The 21,931-nt window shown below is 46.0% G+C and overlaps 1 protein-coding gene across 6 annotated transcripts in view; it reads left to right on the top strand.

Annotated features, from left to right (window-relative positions):
- Window positions 1-21,931, top strand: part of PIP5K1C (phosphatidylinositol-4-phosphate 5-kinase type 1 gamma) — a 336,412-nt gene that overhangs the window by 111,219 nt on the left and 203,262 nt on the right. For all 6 annotated transcript variants that reach the window (XM_063914840.1, XM_063914837.1, XM_063914838.1 and 3 more), the window contains one exon: window positions 6,643-6,848. In XM_063914840.1, the coding sequence (XP_063770910.1) occupies window positions 6,643-6,848 (206 nt within the window). The remainder of the gene's footprint in view (window positions 1-6,642; window positions 6,849-21,931) is intronic.

The following is a 21,931-nucleotide window of genomic DNA, read 5'->3' as shown; positions in this document are numbered from 1 at the left end:
TAAATGCATTCTGTAGGCAAATATTTAAAAACGCAGAAATACGTGATTTCAAAATACTTCTGGTCCCAAGATTTTGGATATGGAAGACTCAACCTGTAATATAATATGTACATATGTTTGTATTTTTTAATATAAATAAAATAAACATTTACAAACCCAACCATCCCCCTTCCTCTATCTATCCATCCTGGAATATACATGTTTTATGTCTGCTTCTGATTGCCAGTAGAAATGGTCTCTCCAGGGTTGGTTTAGATTCCAGTTTAAAGACTATTTATCAAAGCTCAGAGAGAGATAAAATTGTAAGAAAGTACCAGCTAATCAGCCTCTACCTTAAATTTTCTGCAGCAGGTTATATTGGTTTCCACAGGGAAAACATCAGGGGTGTAGAGTGGATCTTGATCCAGAGGCACCAACAGGCTAAAGCTTCATCTGTCCCAGGATGCATTGGCCTCCTCTATAACCCCGCCTCCAGGCACTGAGAGCTCAGTTTCGAGTTGGTGCCTGCAGCAGCAGGTCACCTAAAGGAGGGCGGCACTGGGCAGCCCTGAAAAGCTTTTCTGAAAGAAGATTTCTTCATCTCTGGCTGGGCTGGCAGCACTGTCATACCCCTTTTCCACTAGTGATGCGGGTCGCAGCAGGGAGCCTGACACGGGTGCTACTCTGCTGCGACCCGCATCAGAGCCCCTTTTCCCACTACACTCACCAACCCGGCATATTGCATGATCACATGATCTCCCAGCGCAGCCCTTCCATACACTGTGAACGGAAGCCGTGTCTAATGCGTATATTCTACTGTGTTACAGTCACATAATACTGGATTTTATTTGCAGGTATTGTATTTTGTCTGGCTTTATCATACTAAAGGGCTCCATACACTACAACGATAATGCCCGGTTTCAACCTTTCGGGACGATAAATCGGATGAAAAGTGGCAGATCGGATGTGTTTTACATCAGATACGCTGCGTGGTCGCTTGAGCATCAGATTGGAGCCCCTGGATAGTTAGTGCTGCACTCGTGATATGTCTATTCCCGCAGGCATGACTGGGATCGCGTAAGATACATCGTATGCAAAACGACCCTGTACAATGTATCGTATGCGATCCTGCCGCCCGAAGGCTGCCGGGCGGTTCGAGGGAAATCTTATGCGACATGAGGGTACGACATGTCGCTGTAGTGTATGCGGCCCTTAAGTCGCTCTGTTATTGCATTTGTCATAATGTAACAGAATGGGCAGTAAATCAGTGGAAGCTCCTGCATCATGCAGAGCATGCTCCAAGGATTTACCAGAGGGGAAAGTGTTGTGTGATGGTCTATGTACTATTTGTCATGCACAAAATGTGAATGAAGGAGAAATGATCAAAGGCGACAAATGGTGCCTTTGATCATTTCTCTTTCATTCACATTTTTTAAATTTTCAATACCTGGTTGGGCAGGTATTAAGGGATCTGATTGGGCTGACTAGGTCGGTCCGCAGCTCCTGCATCTAAACAGGAGCCAACCTGGGCTACGTTCACCAACCTACTGTGTACTATGTTAGAACGCCTAGCATCCTCTATGGGACCACCTGTGTCATTACAGTCACAAATTGTCCCCATGGTTAATACGCCTTGGGCAGAAAATCTGTCTAACCAGCTGCAGCAAAATCAGTCATTGGTGAGACATAAATCTGCCCCAGGTCACTCCTGTGTGGGCTGCTTCCTCCTCACAATCCACAAACCTCTCGGATGTTTTTATCAGAAGAGATGAGGGAGCATACGGTCCTGTCAGACACTGATTCCTCTGTTACTGATGAGTATTCTCCCTTGCAGATTGATGTCCCTGCCTCAGTGGTTGCTCTTAAGCATATCCTACAAAGCAATGATAATGAGGATTCCACTTCTGTGGCAAAGTAAACTGAACTGTATTACCCCATTCTGACTGTTTAGTGAACATCAGGCGGGAACCCTGGTCTTTTCCAGGGAAGAAATTCCCTCTGCATAAACGGCCGGTATCCGGTTGATAGATAGACAGTGTCCAGTTAGACAGTCAATAGATAGACACCATATGTTAGACAAACATTAGGTCGACCGGGTCAAAAGGTCGACAAAAAAAGATAGACAAATGTTTTTTCTTTTTTATTAATTTAACATGTTTTTGAACTATTTCATACCTTCTCTATCCATGTTGGCATAGTTATAAACCTTGTGGCGAGTGCAGCGAGCCCCGTGAGGGTATGCCTTTCTACAATTGGGTGTCCCAGATGAAAACTATCCACACAAACCACAAAAATGCAAAAAACATGGTGTCGACCTTTTGACCCTGTCAGCCTTTTGTACTGTCGACCTTTTGACCCTATTTATATTACTCCCTTACAGTGACTATTCATAGACCCACTATATCTTCCTCCTGGGCTGCATGAAGAGACGTGTGTTCAGGCTTTAGAGGAAGAGTTGCCCAAGGATATATCTGACATGCCAGACAATTCCTGTCTCACAATACCACCGCCACCTTTTACATTCAGGGGGCATCCTCTGAGGCTGATGTAATGGCAGTCAAGGCGTCATCCACGTCTGTTCTGGTTCGCCGCCTACTGTGGTTGAGGTCATGGAAAGTGGACCTAGACTCCAAAAAGACGTTTGGGGAAGACCTACATAAAATAGTGTCTGAATAGCAGCCGCTAAGATGATTTTTCTCCCCACTACTAATCCTTCTGCACAGAAGGCAAAAGGTTCCACTTTTCGTTCCTTTTGGCCTCAAGGTAAAGCAAAAAGGTCAGGCATACCCAAGACCACAAAACCACCAAGCCCAAAGCGAAGCAATCCTGGTCAGCCCCTCAGCCTGCTTCAAAAATGACTAGCCTCCTCCTTGGAGATCCTAGGGTGGGAGGCCGACTTCTACAGTTCACCCAGGTCTGGTTAAAGACCACTTCAAACGCGTGGGTACTGGAAGTTGTCTCTCACGGGTACACTGTCTTTTTCAAGAGACATCCACCCCATGCCAATTCTGCACTACGGCCCTCCCTTCAGATCCGTTAAAAGTGCAAGCTCTACACATGGTTGTGAGTATTCTCCTGAGTACGAGAGTGGTTGTGCCGGTACCTCAGTCCCTGAGAGGCAGAAGTTATTACTTGACCCTGTTTCTGGTCATGAAACTCAATGGGTACTTCCGGCCTATACTAAACCTCAAATTTCCGAACAAGTTTGTAAGTGTCCAGGTTTCATATGGAAACGCTGCGCTCCATTGTACTGACTGACAATGCTAAATTCCTTTGTCGTATAAACAACCCTTTATGAAGCTAAGAACACTGTACGCTGTTTACTTAAGAAGTACCGTAATGGTACGCTAGTTGCGTAACGATCGCTCAGCCGTAGGCGAGACGCTCAAGCGTCACGTTCGCTCACGGCCCAGGGATCACAGGACACGTTATTGGCTATGACTAGAGTAATGATTCGCTATGGCGTAGCGGACGCTCGAGACCACGAGGAGATCACCAGCGGCGCAGACGCTCACAACGCTATACCTTAATGTTTAAACCTTATACCAAAGAAATACAAAGAATACCTTAATGTGAGTACAGGGTGTAAGTGCAACCTTGTGTAACCTGACTAACTACAAAGCTGCTTGAGCGTCACCGACGCTCAAGTGAACACTTAACACTATAGAAAACACATAGATACTGGTTTAGGTTCCAAAGCCTATTAACTGTATTATATCTAATATACTTGTAAAAGGGGATAACAGTACAAATGATACACTACAATATAACAGAGACTTCCTAACCACAGAACTAAAATACAAAAAGACAATACTACTCTGACCTAAATGAAATACAATACAATACTATAATACTATGGGAGATATAAGAGAAAAGAGGAGAGAGAGGGAGAGAGAGAGAGAGATAGAGAGAAGTTGGCTCACAGAAAGACAATGATTACGGAGAGAAACTTACGCACAAGGGGAAACGATCGCATGCGCCTGGACATCCAGCACCCGATTTTCAGCAATGAGAACCGTTGAAGAGTGAGTGCTGGATGTGGTCGGCCTGCCTATTTATGCCCCACACACAATGCAATCTCCTGGTCCTACAATCCCATTGTCCATTGGCCGAAGGAATTCGGCCCTGCATCATAACAAAAGGTCATAGGGTGATTCATACAGGTGGGCTGTGACGATTTCCAACAGCTCAGGTGGGTGGGAAACTGGGTTTCCCGCCGCATACCTGAGTATGTGTAAATAATAGAAATGGACATAAACTTCTTATGTCCATAACTATTCGCACGAGCGATTAATACGCTCCAAACCAACACCGGAATTTTGCTAATTAAATACTCTTCCGATGGGTACCAAACACTGCTGTATGATTCCTGTTAGACCCTTCGTACGATATAAAGAGGGATTCCTCAGCTCTGGGACATTGTATTTTAACCAAACTTTCAGAATCTATCAAAGGGACCATGATCTATAAACTACATTAATTGTGAACATTTGTAACGAATGAGTCGCACGCTACGACTACATAAACTCTACCGTAAATACGCATACCGCGCCTGCGAGTGCACGCTATTGCGGGTATGCGCCTCCACGGGAGAGCGTACGCACGCGCAGCGCGGACCAGTGTGCGGTGCAAATATGGCAACGTGCATTGAGACATTTTTCTGACTTTGACATGACTATGGAACCCGGAGACTATATGATATCCCTATTTTATACAGGATGCATATCTGCATATTCCTATTGCCATGTCGCATCAGCAGTCCTGCGGTTTGCTAATGGCAACCTTCACTACCATTTCCAGGCTCTACCATTTGGGCTGGCTATGGTTCCTCTGATTTCCCTACTCAGTCATCTGCAACTGACAGTGATCGTCCTGCAAGTCCATGGGTGGCTAATCAATTGGAAGAAGTCCTCGCTGGTCCCAGCTCTGAGCGTGGTGTATCCAGGGGCACTAATGGACACGCACGGTCTAAGACTTTTTCTGTCTCCAAAGTCCTGAAGCTTCAGGACAGGATAAGATGCTTCCTTCGTCGCCCCAGAGTGTCAATCTACTTGGCGATGCAAGTACTTGGCCTGATGATGTCAGCCTTCGATATGGTGGAGTACGCTCCATTTCATTCCCGCCCACTGCAGCGGTTAATCCTTTCCAAATGGGACGGCCTTCCTCATCGGATCAGATCTTTCTTTGACTCCGGAGGTTCGTCATTTACTGACGTGGTGGCTCTAGGACCAGCAATTGAGCAGGGGCCGTCCCTTCTGGATCCCCGACTGGGTCCTGCTGACTACGGGCTAGGAATGGGGTGCGGTATTGGAGCAAGACTCTTTTCAAGGTCGTTAAACCAAGGAGAATTCACTCCTTCCAATAAATATTCTAGAGCTGAGGGCAGTGCATTATCTCTTGCCCTGCCTCTGGTACAGAACAGGCCTATTCAGATAGTTTATGTACGCCACCGTGGTTGCATCAGACCATATCAAGGCGGAACTCGTAGCCGCATGCAATGTTGGAAGTGTCAAAAATCCTTTTGTTGGGCGGAACGCCATCTACCAACCATATTGGCAGTGTTCATTCTGGGCATACTGAACTGGGAAGCGGAATTCCTCAGTCGCCAGGACGTGCACGCCGGAGAGTGGAGTCTTCATCCAGAAGTCTTTCAGCTCCATAGTGGACAGGTGGGGCCTACTGGAGGTGGACCTCATGGTGTCTCAACACAATCACATGGTTCCGGTCTTCGGATATCGAACCAGGGATCCTCAAGCAGCGTTCGTGGACGCACTGGCGGTTCCATGGAACTTTTGGCTGTCCTATGTGTTCCCTCCTGCCCAGGGTCCTACAGGCGGTCAAATAAGGAGGAATACTACTTCTAGTCGCTCTAGCGTGGCCCAGACGGCAATGGTTCTCAGACCTGCTTTAGGACATCCCTGATGTTTTCCCTGTGGAAACCAATGTAACCTGCTGCAGAAAAGGAGCGTCATGGTAGGCTTGCCATTGTTGACTCTCTTTCTGCAAGGTACATTGGGTTCCACAGGGCACCCACCCTGACTCGCCTAGCTTCTTTGGGTTGTGTGGCATTAGCCGCTGGTATCTTCTCCTGTCGTGAGAATGTGGTTCTATGTGACTAACATCTGACTTCTCTTTTGTCTGCTCCTGCAGTGGACTGGTTAACGAAACTGAGCTCTCAGTCCCTGGAGGTAGGGTTATAGAGGAGGCCCCAATGCATACTGAGACAGCTAAAGCTTTAGCCTGTTGGTGCCTCTATATCAAGATCCACTTTACATCCCCTATGTTTTCCCTGTGGAAATAAATATACCTTGCAGAAAGAGAGTTAACAGTGGTAAGTTTTCTTTTTGGCACATAGAGCAGGCATTACCAACCTTGGTCCTCAAGGCACAATAACGTTCAGTGTTTTAGTGATATCCATACATGAGCACAGGTGACATAATTAGTACTTCAGTTATTTTTCTTTACCATCTGCGCTGAAGCCTGGTTATCACTAAAACCTGCCCTGTTTGTTTGCTTTGAGGACCGAGGTTGGGAATGCCTGACCTACACTGCATGCATCGCCACCAACTGAAAATTCTACAAACAAAATTATGTATAATGATAAGGTTCCTTTTAGATATTGAAGGACAAGTAATATATCTCATTAACTTGTTTATTTCCAAGGTTTTAGAAAGCTTCAAGATAATGGATTACAGCCTTCTTCTAGGCGTACACAACATTGAGCTGCAGGAAAAAGAGCGGCAAGCAGATGGGGCACAGAGTCAAACAGATGAGAAGCGTCCAGTGGCACAGAAGGCACTGTACTCCACAGCAATGGAATCCATTCAGGGGGGAGCAGCCCGTGGAGAATCTATAGACACAGATGATACGTGAGTAATTTTAACAAATATAATTATATGCAGTGTGTTTGTATAGACGGACAGATTAATTTATATTATATGTGGTGATTAGCTCGGTAGAGTGGTGTATTGGTGCAGTGTCTGGGTACTTGGTCTAAGTCCACACAAAGCTTTTCCAGGGAATACATGAAATATTGCTTTACCTTCAGCATAAATTTAAACAAAACAAAAACAACCAAGAACCCATTCAGGGCACTGACTCGCTTCTTTACTCCTGCCTATCCTCGGGCAGCCAGTCTGCAAATGAAAAGTCTCTCTCAGGGCCTAATTCAGAGTTGTTTGCAGCAGCAAATTTGTTAGCAGTTGGGCAAAACCACATGCACTGCAGTGGTGGGTGGGGGGGGGGGGGGGGGAAGAGGGGGCAGATATAACATGTGCAGAGAGAATTAGATTTGGGTGGGGTATGTTCTAACTGAAATCTAAATTGCAGTGTAGAAATTAAGCAGCCAGTATTTACCCTGCACAGAAACAAAATAACCCACCCAATTCTAACTCTCTCTGCAAATGTTATGTCTGCCCCACCTGCAGTACACATGGTTTTTCCCAACTGCTAACAAATTTACTGCTGCGATCAACTCTGAATTGCCCCCAAAGTCATAGAGTCTCAATGTCTTTGCCTGTTTCTTTGCAGGTAAATGCCCATGTTTTCATTCTGGCTTAGCTTGGCTTCCCAGCCTACTCTCATTCAAGGCTCACTGGCCTGACTTCATCTCGGCAACATGAGCTCAGTCGCAGAGTTTGGTGGACTTTCCTGTCTCCTACAGGCTTAGACACAGTCCTTCTGGCCCTCAGTAGCTTACTAGCACACTGTGCTCTGACTGGCTTACCCAACCTCAGTTGGGCTGGTTACACAGGACACATCCTCCCCTAACTCGCACAGTCCTCTACACTGACTCTCCTCAGGAGTCATTAGGTGTGCTCACACTTGCTTTTTCTTCCCTGTTTGGCGGGTCCCTCCAGCCACACACACCTACTCATTAATGCAATCTTTACAGATACTGCCACAGTATGTAAAATATTTATATTTTATCTTTTTTTTTTTAAATTTGTTTTACTGATTTACTAGTAGATGGCTGGAAAGAGTGTCTTGCAGGTGAACCTCTTGGCCAGTTGCTTTAGATAATGCAGTTTTGTATGTAATGTTTATTTCCCTTTTTTACATTTTAGGAAGAGCATGCAAATATTACTTTTAATGTAGCTGGTAAATTGCCCTAGTGAGCTTTCAAAACCTTATTTTAAATATGCAATATGATTGCCTGTGGGCGACTTATTGTCAGTAGCTTATCTTAAAATTGCTTTCGGTATTATGGCGGGTGGTCATTTGACTTGAGTTATTTACCCGGTGAGGCTGGCCCGAGGAAACCTTCTTGCCACATAGATGGTGTAAGGTATTTTAGTTTTGGTGCCCTGAGCCTTTCAGACCTACGGGGTATACACACGTAGCGATGTGTGCTTAAATTCTAAACAATCTGATGAGATTGCTTAGAAAATAAGCACTCATCGCTCCGTGTGTATGCCCCATAGCGTTGTGTTGCCCTGCCCGTCGCTTTTGCTGACTCTAGGTTAGCACAATCTAGTCAGATTGCTCGCTTCACCGCTGGGTGAAATGAGTTTCGTGCACCCCCGTCTCGCTCAGCACACATTGCGCTGTGCTGAGTGAGGAAAGAGATGTGTGCTGAGCGTTCAGCACATATCTCCCCATGTGTACCCCCCTTTACTCCATTTGTACCCCATACTTTTTAATGTAATGGTGCCCATACACTTGTGCATTTGCCTTCGACGTGATATCGGCACTGATTTCCCTTGAAGATCACATTGAGACAAATCGCGTCGAAAGTGCATTTTTAGTGCATTCGATGTGCATGCAATCCTGAGATTTATCTCATGCCCCTTACGACCGGAAATCGGGTGGTATCAGATGATCGAATTCGAGCGCATCACATGCTGCCAAAAAGCACACCAGATTTATCTGCCAGATTAAGAAAAATTTAAATAGAGGGTTGGCCTATCTGGGGGATATATAAACAAGCAGCCATTTTAAGTCTGTGCACTTCTGTCTGCTCTGTGACTAGAGAAGTTTGGTTTTATACCTGCTGCTCGTTCCACATTGCTAGCTACCGTGCACTGCTTTGTTCTGCTTGCATTACAAAGTGTTTCTATTTCTATACTGCTGTGTGTAGAGATGGATTCTACTCGCCATCAGGTTCTCATGTGCTACTCTGTGCTGAAGGTGAGGGGAGACAGGGAGAGGGCCCAGCAAAGGCATAGGGAGAGATCTTGCTGGACCAAGGAGTGGCTGCTTAAGCGGCCTACTCGCTCCTACATGCCCCTCCTGGATGAGATCAGTGACAACAACCCAGATGACTACCGCAACTTCCTGCGCATGAATGACGACACCTTCCAGGAGTTGCTGCGTCTGGTGACCCCCCTCATACAGTAGCGGGATACCAAATGGCGGGTTCCTATCCCTGCTGAGGAGAGGCTCGTGGCTACCCTGCGGTTCCTTGCTACTGGACAGTCGTTTGAGGACCTGAAGTATGGGACCCCTATCTCTGCGCAGGCTTTGGGACACAACACACCTGAAACCTGCAAGGCTATTATCAAAGTGCTTCAGTATAAGTACTGCAAGGTAAGAAAATTACACCACACATTGCTTGTCGTGTAACAAAATGTTTTATTTTTCACACTGAAATTGCGTTGAAAAAATATATGCTTTTTATTTTAAGACATAATTGTATATGCAGTCAACATGGCTGAACTTTTTCAAATAGTATAAAGTTTTCATGATGTAGCATATCTGCATCATTACATTTATGACATAACAAAAATGCTATATAAAGCAACAAATGTGGTGCATTTTGTTACTACACCATTGAGTGGCACCGCAGCCAGGGGCACAATGCACACATGCAGCTTAGGGGCAGGAAGATGGGTCCCCGGTACCATCAACCTGTCGCTAGCCGCATGTGTGCATTGTCCGCCTGAAAGCGTTTACACTCACCGTAGTATCAGACTGCACCACATCTGTTGGTATGTATGTCAAACTCATCCAGTTTACGTAGCAGCTGTGAACGGTCCTCCACTAGTAGAGGGTCTTGTACAAATGTTATTTTCCGTGGCTTCCTCTTGCCATTCGGTCGCTGCAGAGAGGTTGGTTCCTCTGGGGGGGTGTTGAGGTCAGGGGTACAGCTGAGGTCTTCAGGTGTCTGTAGGGTAAAGAGAAACATATTTAGTGGATAGTCAAACTTTTTTTTTTTTTTTTCTTTTTTCTTTTACAGTTCCCTACAAGCATGGCAGAATGGCAAGCTATTGCAGAGGACTTTGACAGGCGCTGTAGTTACTACTAAGAGTGACAACTCCTCTTTTAGGCCCCCCTCCACTTTCTATCCCATACATGCAAAAGGGAGCTGTTTGGACACCTTTAATAAAGTAGTATGTGACGAGATAGAAAAGGTCATTGTGAAGGATACTGGGAGAAAAAATAGGAGACTCAATCTCACCAAAAAAGAATTCCTGGCAGTCAAGAATCTTAAAAATGATAAGGAATTAATTATCAAACCTGCAGATAAGGGTGGAGGGGTGGTCCTTATGAACAGAGAGGCCTATATGCAGGAGATCTATAGGCAACTCAACGATGGTAAAACTTACCTAAAGTTGAAATCTGACCCTACATCAAAGATTACCAAAGCTTTGTCTGATCTATGCACCAAGGCTTTAGACATGAAGGCAATCACAGAAAAAGAATTTGACTTCCTAAATGTTTCAAATCCATCCACTCCCACCCTATATGTCCTCCCAAAAGTTCATAAGGACCCCCTCCACCCTCCAGGCAGACCAATTGTCTCCGGGTGTAATAGCCTAACAAGCAATCTGTCGGCGATGGTGGACCATCACCTCCAACCATTGGTCCAGTCTACTAGAGCTTTTTTAAAAGATACTGGTGATATGTTGAGAAGACTAACTTCTTATGAATGGGAAGAAAATGATGTTTTGTGTACGGCGGATGTGTGTACGCTGTACACAATAATAGATCTACAGCAAGGTCTTAATGCAGTCTCCTATTTTCTGAATTCCAGCTCTATGAGTGAAACTTTGAAAGTTTATCCTTGACAGTATCAGATTTATTTTGGTGAATAATTATTTTTATTTTGATGGCACGTTTTATTTGCAGCACGTCGGCACTGCCATGGGCACCAGGTTCGCCCCCAGCTATGCAAATCTGTTTATGGCCTACTAGGAAGAAACACGCATTTGGCCCGGTGGCGAGCTGGGGGCGGGCCTGGTGTCATGGCAGCGTTATATAGATGATGTATTTTTTGTGTGGAGGGGGGATAATGCCTCTCTCCAGCTTTTCTGTGACGAGCTTAACACCAACGATATGTCAATCAAATTCACATTTACCACCAGTGATGTGGAGGTTTCTTTTTTGGATCTGAGTATCTATATTGCCAATGGGAAGGTTAACACCAAAACATACAGGAAGATCACAGACTCAAATGGCTTTATAGATAGAACAAGTGAGCATCATGCGAACTGGCTGGATGGGATTCCCTTCAGCCAGTTCGCAAGAATTAAGAGGAATTGCACGGATACACAAATCTGTGATCAGCAGCTTGACGAGATCTCAAATCGTTTTACCAAGAAAGGCTATTCCACCAGCCTCTTGGAGAGAGCAAGATCTAAAGTATCCAATATAGAGCGAAATACTCTATTGGAAACCAAAAGTAAACCAAAGGAGTCTAATAATGAAAAATTCCAGTGGGCCTTCATTAGCCAATTTAATCAGTCTCATAAAGGAATAGAGCGAGTGTTTCGATCTAATTGGAACATTCTTAAACAAGATGGAATTCTCTGACCATTGTTGCCCGAGAAACCGGTTTTTGTATATAGAAAGGCGCCATCTTTAAAGGATCAACTGGTTAGGAGCAGTATAGAAAGTGAATCCAGACAAAGCATAAGGACGAAGGGCTTTCACCGATGCGGTGATTGCCTGATGTGTAAAACTGTAAAATCTAGTTCACGTAAGATAACTGAATTCAAAGTCAATGGCCAGGTCTACCCAATTAGGGAATTCATCACATGCCACTCCAGAAATGTTGTTTACATTCTGGAGTGTGCATGTGGTTTGTTCTATGTGGGGAGAACTGGTAGATGTGCCAGGGTGAGATGGGCTGAACACATCTACAATATACGTAAAGGCCTTGAAACCCATACAGTTTCTTCACATTTCAAAAAAGTCCATAACACCAAGGAATGTTTTTTAAAATCTTTTTGTGCAATCCAATTGATCCTTCCAGTCTGGAGAACCAGAGATATAGAAAAAAGACTGGCACAGGCAGAGATGAGGTGGATTCACCGTTTGGGGACCCTTGTACTGAGGGGCCTAAACGGTGAATTTGAACTCAAGTGTTTTTTACCTTAATTATTCTCTCATCTTAACTTTTTTATGTACACTAATTTATTATTGATTATTTATACCCCCCTTTTTCTTTTTGTTTTTTATGTATGTATATGGACTGAGCCTTATGGCTTGTGAACATTTTTCAGCTATGGATGTTGCTTAATATTTTGGTAAAAGAACCGTGCGGAAGATTACCGGGTGGAACGCACAAATGAGGAGACTTCCGGCACAGGTGAAACGCACATGGACCGCAGAGGACTTCCGCTTCCGGTAGCGCGTCCGAAAACGGAAGTGCGTCAACGGGTCTTTTTGCCGATTAGCGGAAATAGACTCCAGCTGAGGATGCTCTGTTTCAGGGTTTAAATAAGGGGACTCGAGCCATTTCAAACCACGCTTCTGACGAAGGACCAACGGTCCGAAACGCGTAGAGCGTGGCTCGTGTTTGCTGTTTTGTCTCGTGGGCTTATCCAACCTTCCTGTGGGGACCTCTTGATTGGGAGCCGTGGATCCGGAGCCGGGACCCATTTCCACCCCATACATCGGGTGTCTGAGGTTTCTCCCCTTTTCCATCTGGATTGGTGATATACCCCACTGAGTATATGTTATGCTGTTTTAATTTTGTCTTCTTGTAAGTGGAACCTTGAAATAATAAATGCTGTCTTCATTTTAAGGACGTCTACACTATATTTGTGTTTATTATAAGTATCTCCCAATCTGTCCCCTGCAATAGGGACTAGAGAGATACTTTTTTTCAGGTGTTCCCAATGATTCTGAAAAAGTACAAGGATGGATGGTCATCTATTCTAAATGGACTAAGCTGAATGCCTATTATTGTCCCACCTGGCATTGGATTTATCCATAAATAGGGTGAATCATTTAACATTTTTTATTTTTGATTATTGAACTTTTCCACTTGTAAAAGGTCTCCTTCTATTTTTCATGGTGGTTGGAGAGCGCTATTATCTGTTTACACTGTTTTTCTTTTTTAGGCGCTGGAATTACCAAAACTGTGCTAGTGCAATAGACTGGAAACATGTGCGCATCACCAAACCCATCAACAGCGGGTCGGACTACTTCAATTATAAAGGCTACTTTAGCATTGTTCTCATGGCGGTGGTCAATGCAAACTATGAGTTTATTTTCCTGGATGTTGGGAAAAATGGTCGTTGCTCTGATGGTGGATCGTTGAAAAATACGCGCTTCTATGATAGGCTCACCACCAACTCCATTCATCTGCCGCCTCTGGAGCAAACAAAGAATGGCCTGGGATTTGTGTTCGTGGCAGATGAGGCCTTCGTGCTGCACGAACACATAATGAAGCCTTACCCGCAAAGAGTCCTGAACCACGATAGGCGCATTTTTAACTACCGCCTTTCCATGGCCTGCAGTGTTGTTGAGAAAGCATTTGGCATTCTCTGCAACCAGTTCGGGATCTTCCACAAACCCATTAACATAAGGCTGGACAAAATTGACTGTGTAGTAACAGCATGTTGTATACTACACAACATGCTCCGTCGCAAGGCCACGAGGCAAATACCTTTGCTGCCAGCAGGACCAGAAGATCCCAACCAGCCAGTGGTGACAGCGCCGATTTGCTCAGTGGGACCACCTGCAGCAACTATACGCGGCACTGCAAGGGCAAGAGAGATCCGGGAAAAATGTAATGCCTTCTTCAATGGGGAAGGAGCTGGCAGGAGGAATATATTAGGTCAGGGGTGGGGAACCTTCGGCCCTCCAGCTGCTGTTGAACTACACATACCAGCATGCCTTACTACAGTTTTGCTATTTGGCCAAGCTAAAACTGTTGCAGGGCATGCCGGGATGTGTAGTTCATCAGCAGCTGGAGGGCCGAAGGTTCCCCATCCCTGTATTAGGTAAAAACCATTTAAAAAGCAACTTACCCCTTCGGCCTCCTCCACGTCCAGACTTCCCTCCTCGAACTCTGCCATCACCACCAGGGACTCCTCAGCTGACCTTTTTCTCCAGGAGGAAGTTGAGATCTTTGTAGTACCACAGCTGCGGCACATACACCTTGTCTGCACTGGCCCCTGACCTCTTGAACTCCTCCACCTTGCGATTTTCTTTCACAAAGACTGTCCGTAGATTGGCGATTTTCTTTTGGACCCAGGCCACCGAGGCAGCAGAGAAGGTGGGCTTAGAGTACTCCACCACGCGTGTATAAGCAGCCTCCCTCTTCTGCTTGTTGCTGTAGTCTGGTGAGGACGTCAGCAACAGACACTCCTCCTCGCGGTACAGGCTGATGAACCCGGAAAGAAAATCGCGGTTCTCATAGGACATCTGCAGAATGCAAAAAAGGAAAATTAAAAAACATAAAAGTTCAACTATATTTCTCTAACGTCCTAAGTGGATGCTGGGGACTCCGTCAGGACCATGGGGTTTAGCGGCTCCGCAGGAGACAGGGCACAATAATAAAAGCTTTAGGATCAGGTGGTGTGCACTGGCTCCTCCCCCTATGACCCTCCTCCAAGCCTCAGTTAGATTTTTGTGCCCGGCCGAGAAGGGTGCAATCTAGGTGGCTCTCCTGAGCTGCTTAGAATAAAAGTTTAAGTTAGGTTTTTTATTTTCAGTGAGTCCTGCTGGCAACAGGCTCACTGCTACGAGGGACTTAGGGGAGAGAAGTAAACTCACCTGCGTGCAGGATGGATTTGCTTCTTAGGCTACTGGACACCATTAGCTCCAGAGGGAGTCGGAACACAGGTCTCACCCTGGGGTTCGTCCCGGAGCCGTGCCGCCGACCCCCCTTGCAGATGCCGAAGTTGAAGAGGTCCAGAGGTCCGGAAACAGGCGGCAGAAGACTTTCAGTCTTCATAAGGTAGCGCACAGCACTGCAGCTGTGCGCCATTGTTGTCAGCACACTTCATACCAGCGGTCACTGAGGGTGCAGGGCGCTGGGGGGGGCGCCCTGGGCAGCAATGTATTATACCTTTTTTATGGCTAAAATACATCACATATAGCCCTTGAGGCTATATGGATGTATTTAACCCCTGCCAGATCTCACAAACTCCGGGAGAAGAGCCCGCCGTTTTAGGGAGCGGGGCCTATTCTCCTCAGCACACGGCGCCATTTTCCTGCTCTGCTCTGCTGTGAGGAAGGCTCCCAGGCTCTCCCCTGCACTGCACTACAGAAACAGGGTTAAAACAGAGAGGGGGGGGCACTTATTTGGCGATATGATTACATATGTGAAAATGCTATAAGGGAAAACACTTGTATAAGGGGTTGTCCCTGTATAATTATAGCGTTTTTGGTGTGTGCTGGCAAACTCTCCCTCTGTCTCCCCAAAGGGCTAGTGGGGTCCTGTCCTCTATCAGAGCATTCCCTGTGTGTGTGCTGTGTGTCGGTACGTGTGTGTCGACATGTAGGAGGACGATGTTGGTGAGGAGGCGGAGCAAATTGCCTGTATTGGTGATGTCACTCTCTAGGGAGTCGACACCGGAATGGATGGCTTATTTAGGAATTACGTGATAATGTCAACACGATGCAAGGTCGGTTGACGACATGAGACGGCCGGCAAACAAATTAGTACCTGTCCAGGCGTCTCAGACACCGTCAGGGGCTTGTAAAAACGCCCATTTACCTCAGTTGGTCGACACAGACACAGACACGGACACTGACTTCAGTGTCGACGGTGAAGAAACAAACGTATTTTCCTTTAGGGCCACACGTTACATGTTAAGGGCAATGAAGGAGGTGTTACATATTTCTGATACTACAAGTACCACAAATAAGGGTATTATGTAGGGTGGGAATAATCTACTTGTAGTTTTTCCTGAATCAGATAAATTAAAGTGTGTGATGATGCGTGGGTTTCCTCCGATAGAAAATTATTGGAGGTATACCTTTTCCCGCCAGAAGTGAGGGCGAGTTGGGAAACACACCTTAGGGTGGATAAGGCGCTCACACACTTATAAAAACAAGTGGCGTTACCGTCTCCAGATACGGCCGCCCTCAAAGAGCCAGCTGATAGGAAGCTGAAAAATATCCTAAAAAGTATATACACACATACTGGTGTTATACTACGACCAGCAATCGCCTCAGCCTGGATGTGCAGCGCTGGGGGGGCTTGGTCGGATTTCCTGACTGAAAATATTGATACCCTTGACAGGAACAATATTTTATTGACTATAGAGCATTTTAAGGATGCATTTCTATATATGCGAGATGCGCAGAGGGATATTTGCATTCTGGCATCAAGAGTAGATGTGATGTCCATATCTGCCAGACGATGTTTATAGACACGACCATGGTCAGGTGATGCAGATTCCAGACGGCACATGGAAGTATTGCCGTATAAAGTGGCGGTCCATCGGACCTGGTGGCCATGGCAACAGCTGGAAAATCCACTTTTGTTACCCCAAGTCACATCTCAGCAGAAAAGGACACAGTCTTTTCAGTCTCAGTCCTTTCGTACCCATAAAGGCAGGCGGGCAAAAGGCCAGTCAATCTGCCCAGGGTTAGAGGAAAGGGAAGAAGACTGCAGCAGGCAGCCCATTCCCAGGAACAGAAGTCCTCCACAGCTTCTGCCAAGTCCGCAGCATGACGCTGGGGCCATACAAGCGGACTCAGGTGCGGTGGGGGGTCATCTCAAGAGTTTCAGCACGCAGTGGGCTCACTCGCAAGTGGACTCCTGGATCCTACACGTAGTATCCCAGGTGTACATTGGAAATTCGAGACGTCTTCCCCTCACAAGTTCCTGAAGTCTGCTTTACCAACGTCTCCCTCCGACAGGGAGGCAGTATTGGGAAAAAAATTCACAGGCTGTATTCCCAGCAGGTGATAATCAAAGTACCCCTCCTACAACAAGGGAAGGGGTATTATTCCACACTATATTGTGGTACTGAAGCCGAACGGCTCGGTGAGATCTAAAAGATTTGAACAATTACATACAAGGGTTCAAATCAAGATGGAGTCACTCAGAGCAGTGATAGCGAACCAGGACGATATGGTGTCACTGGATATCAGGGACGCTTACCTACATGTCCAAATTTTGCCCTTCTCACCAAGGGTATCTCAGGTTCGTGGTACAGAACTGTCACTATCAGTTCAGACGCTGCCGTTTGGATTGTCCACGGCACCCCGGGTCTTTACCATGGTAATGGCCGAAATGATGTTTCTTTTTTCTAAAAGAAATATGGACGCTTTCCTGATAAGGGCAAGGTCCAGAGAACAGTTGGCGGTCGGAGTTGCACTATCTCAAGTAGTTCTACGACAGCACGAGTGGATTCTAAATATTCCAAAATCGCAGCTTTTTCCGACGACACGTCTAATGTTCCTAGGAATGATTCTGGACACAGTCCAGAAAAGGATGTTTTCTCCCGGAGAAGAAGACCAGGGAGTTATCCGAGCTAGTCAGGAACCTCCTAAAACCAGGAAAAGTATCAGTGCATCATTGCACAAGGGTCCTGTGAAAAATGGTGGTTTCTTACAAAGCGATCCCATTCGGTAGATTTCACGCAAGAACCTTTCAGTGGAATCTGCTGGGAAAATGGTCCGGATCGCATCTTCAGATGCATCAGCGGATAACCCTGTCTCCAAGGACAAGGGTGTTTTCTTCTGCGGTGGCTGCAGAGTGCTCATCTATGAAAGGGCCGCAGATTCGACATTCAGGACTGGGTCCTGGTGACCACGGATGCCAGCCTGAGTGGCTGGGGAGCAGTCACACAAGGAAAAAAAATTTCCAGGGAGTGTGATCAAGTCTGGAGACTTCTCTCCACATAAATATACTGGAGCTAAGGGCAATTTACAAGGCTCTAAGCTTAGCAAGACCTCTGCTTCAAGGTCAGCCGGTATTGATCCAGTGGGACAACATCACGGCAGTCGCCCACGTAAATAGACAGGGCGGCACATGAAGCAGGAGGGAAATGGCAGAAACTGCAAGGATTCTTCGCTGGGCGAAAAATCATGTGATAACACTCTCAGCAGTGTTAATTCCGGGAGTGGAAAACTGGGAAGCAAACTTCCTCAGCAGGCATAACCTCCACCCGGGAGAGTGGGGACTTCAGCGGGAAGTCTTCCACATGATTGTAAACCGTTGGGAAAAACCAAAGGTGGACATGATGGCGTCCCGCCTGAACAAAAAAACTAGACAAATATTGCGCCAGGTCAAGGGACCCTCAGGCAATAGCGGTGGACGCTCTGGTAACACTGTGGGTGTACCAGTCAGGGTATGTGTTCCCTCCTATGCATCTCATACCAAATGTACTGAGAATCATAAGAAGGAGATGAGTAAGAACGATACTCGTGGTTCCGGATGGGTCAAGAAGGACTTGGTACCCGGAACTTCAAGAGATGCTCACGGAAGAACCGTGGCCTCTACCTTTAAGAAAGGACCTGCTCCAGCAGGGGCCTTGTCTGTTCCAAGACTTACCGCGGCTGCGTTTGACGGCATGGCAGTTGAACGCCGGATCCTGAAAGGGCATTCCAGATGAAGTCATCCCTACCCTGGTCGAAGCCAGGAAGGATGTAACCGCAAAACATTTTCACCGCATTTGGCGAAAATATGTTGCGTGGTGTGAGGCCAAGAAGGTCCCTACAGAGGAATTCCAACTGGGTCGTTTCCTACATTTCCTGAAAACAGGACTGTCTATGGGCCTAAAATTAGGGTCCATTAAGGTTCAAATTTCGACCCTGTCAAATTTCTTCCAGAAAGAACTGGCTTCAGTGCCTGAAGTTCAGACGTTTGTAAAAGGGGTACTGCATATACAGCCTCCTTTTGTGCCCCCAGTGGCACCTTGGGATCTCAATGTTGTTTTGAGTTTCCTAAAGTCACATTGGTTTGATCCACTCACCACTGTGGAATTAAAATATTTCACATGGAAGGTGAAGATTCTATTAGCCCTGGCTTCAGCCAGGCGTGTGTCAGAATGGGCGGCTTTATCATATAAAAGCCCTTACTTAATTTTTCATTCTGACAGGGCAGAATTGAGGACTCGTCCTCAAATTCTCCTTAAGGTGTTTTCTGTTTTTCACATGAACCAACCTATTGTGGTACCTGCGGCTACTAGGGACTTGGAGGACTCCAAGTTACTTGACGTTGTCAGGGCCCTGAAAATATATGTTTCCAGGACGACTGGAGTCAGAAAATCTGACTCGCTGTTTAGCCTGTATGCACCCAACAAGATGGGTGTTCCTGCTTCTAAGCAGACGATTGCTCGCTGGATTTGTAGTACAATTCAGCTTGCACATTCTGTGGCAGGCTTGCCACAGCCAAAATCAGTAAAAGCCCATTCCACAAGGAAGTGGGCTCATCTTGGGCGGCTGCCCGAGGGGTCTCGGCTTTACAACTTTGCCGAGCTGCTACTTGGTCAGGGGCACACCCTGACTGAGGAGGACCTGGAGTTCTCTCATTCGGTGCTGCAGAGTCATCCGCACTCTCCCGCCCGTTTGGGAGCTTTGGTATAATCCCCATGGTCCTGACGGAGTCCCCAGCATCCACTTAGGACGTTAGAGAAAATAAGAATTTACTTACCGATAATTCTATTTCTCGTAGTCCGTAGTGGATGCTGGGCGCCCATCCCAAGTGCGGATTGTCTGCAATACTTGTACATAGTTATTGTTACAAAAATCGGGTTATTCTTGTTGTGAGCCATCTTTTCAGAGGCTCCTTCGTTGTTATCATACTGTTAACTGGGTTCAGATCACAGGTTGTACGGTGTGATTGGTGTGGCTGGTATGAGTCTTACCCGGGATTCAATATCCTTCCTTATTATGCACGCTCGTCCGGGCACAGTATCCTAACTGAGGCTTGGAGGAGGGTCATAGGGGGAGGAGCCAGTGCACACCACCTGATCCTAAAGCTTTTATTATTGTGCCCTGTCTCCTGCGGAGCCGCTAAACCCCATGGTCCTGACGGAGTCCCCAGCATCCACTACGGACTACGAGAAATAGAATTATCGGTAAGTAAATTCTTATTTAAATAAAGTTTGTTTTTTAGTTACTGGTGTGAGTTATCTGAAATATGTAGTGAGAATACATTGGTGTGCAGGGTGCAGCAGCATAACGGTGGGATGTGGGTTGCAGTGGTGCAGTATAATGGCGTTTAGGGCGCGGCCGCATGGGGCTTGCAGTAGTGCAGCATTTTGGGCAGGGGGGCCAATATAATGGTGGGTGCAGCATAATGGTGGGCAGTGGTGGTAAAAAGAATAGTAGTCATTGGTGGCCATTGGTGCAGTATAATGTTGTTTAGGGCGCGGCCGCATGGGGCTTGCCTTTGTGCTGCATTTTGGGCATGGGGCCTATATAAACGTGGGTAGAGCAGCATAAATGGTGGGCAGTGTTGGCAAAAAGGAATAATCATTGGTGGCCAGTGATATAGCCTGCTTACCTTGTGTGGTGTTTGGGAGCTTAGCAGCGTGCTTCCAGCCTCCTCTCCAGTCATATGTGCAGTGAGGGGAAGAGGAGTGTCCAGGAAGTCGGCTCCTGTCTTCACATATCGCACATCGCGGTGTGATACATCGAAAGTGGTAAACAGCATGCGATCACATCGTGATTCGATAAATATTAAGTGCAGCACATACTATCTTGAGACACGAGATTCGACTGGCGTGCCCGCGCATCACGTTGAAAGGTACCTAAAATGCTCAAATGTGCATACAAAGATTTCTCTCACAGATCCAGTCGAAATCGAAGGCTAGTGCCGACTATCTCACAAGTGTATGGGCAATATTAGTGAATGATAACATTCATATTGAAGTCATACAGTTAAAAAACACGCAATATGGTGTGAAATAAAAGGGATTGAACTGTATAGCATGGAGAAAATGGGGGGATGTTATGTATAATCGTAATGGTGGGTCATGTGGTGGAAGTAGGAAAAACACTTGAAAAGAACGGAGACTACATTTGGTGCTATGGGATAGTATATATACAATTTTTTTAAATATATTTTAAGAACCTTGTTACCAATGTCCTTTGACAATTGGGTGGTCTAAAAGGCTGAGTTATATTATCCTCATTGCCCCAGCCAACCCCATAGACTTAGGGCGATATCATATTGGCCACGGTAAAAAATCGGCCGCAAAAAAATGAAGTTTTTTGTGATATTTTAAATTTATTTTATTTTTCTGATGTTTCAGATTATTATATATATTTAGTTTATTTTACAGGCTATCCTATTAGATCGCCCGTAAAAAAAAAAAGGCGTTTTCTCCAGAAAACGCCTAGGTTCAGTGAAACCTGTGTGTTTTCGTGAGAAACAGACCAATTTTCACGGGGCTGTTTCTATGGATTTGGTTTCGCCTGCCTGAGGAAGGCGAAGCAAAATCCCTGCTAAGCCGCTGCTTGCGATGGTTTATCGGGGCTGATAGGATAGCCCCAGATGAGACCTTTAGCCGCGGTAATTTACTACAGATTAATAGGATGCCACCTTGGTTTGTGAGAACTGAAGACTGTGTTCAAGCAGTGGTGTTAGCACTTTCGGTAACAGAATTGCTTCCTCATTTTTCACAAGGACACTGCTATCCTAAGTACTGTCCATCTTCTGTAAAGTAGTTCTGTAATGTTACATTAATCAGAATCCTCTCTCTGCATAACTAAGGCAGCCTTGTATTAGCTTAATGTTTTACATTTGTATCCTTATTTCTCTTACGTCCTAGGGGATACTGGGAATCCATTTAGTACCATGGGGTATAGATGG

This window comes from Pseudophryne corroboree, chromosome 1, assembly GCF_028390025.1.
Source record: "Pseudophryne corroboree isolate aPseCor3 chromosome 1, aPseCor3.hap2, whole genome shotgun sequence".
In the NCBI taxonomy this organism is placed as follows: domain Eukaryota; kingdom Metazoa; phylum Chordata; class Amphibia; order Anura; family Myobatrachidae; genus Pseudophryne; species Pseudophryne corroboree.
Note: the sequence above shows the minus strand (reverse complement) of the source record. Positions and strands in the feature narration are given on the sequence as shown.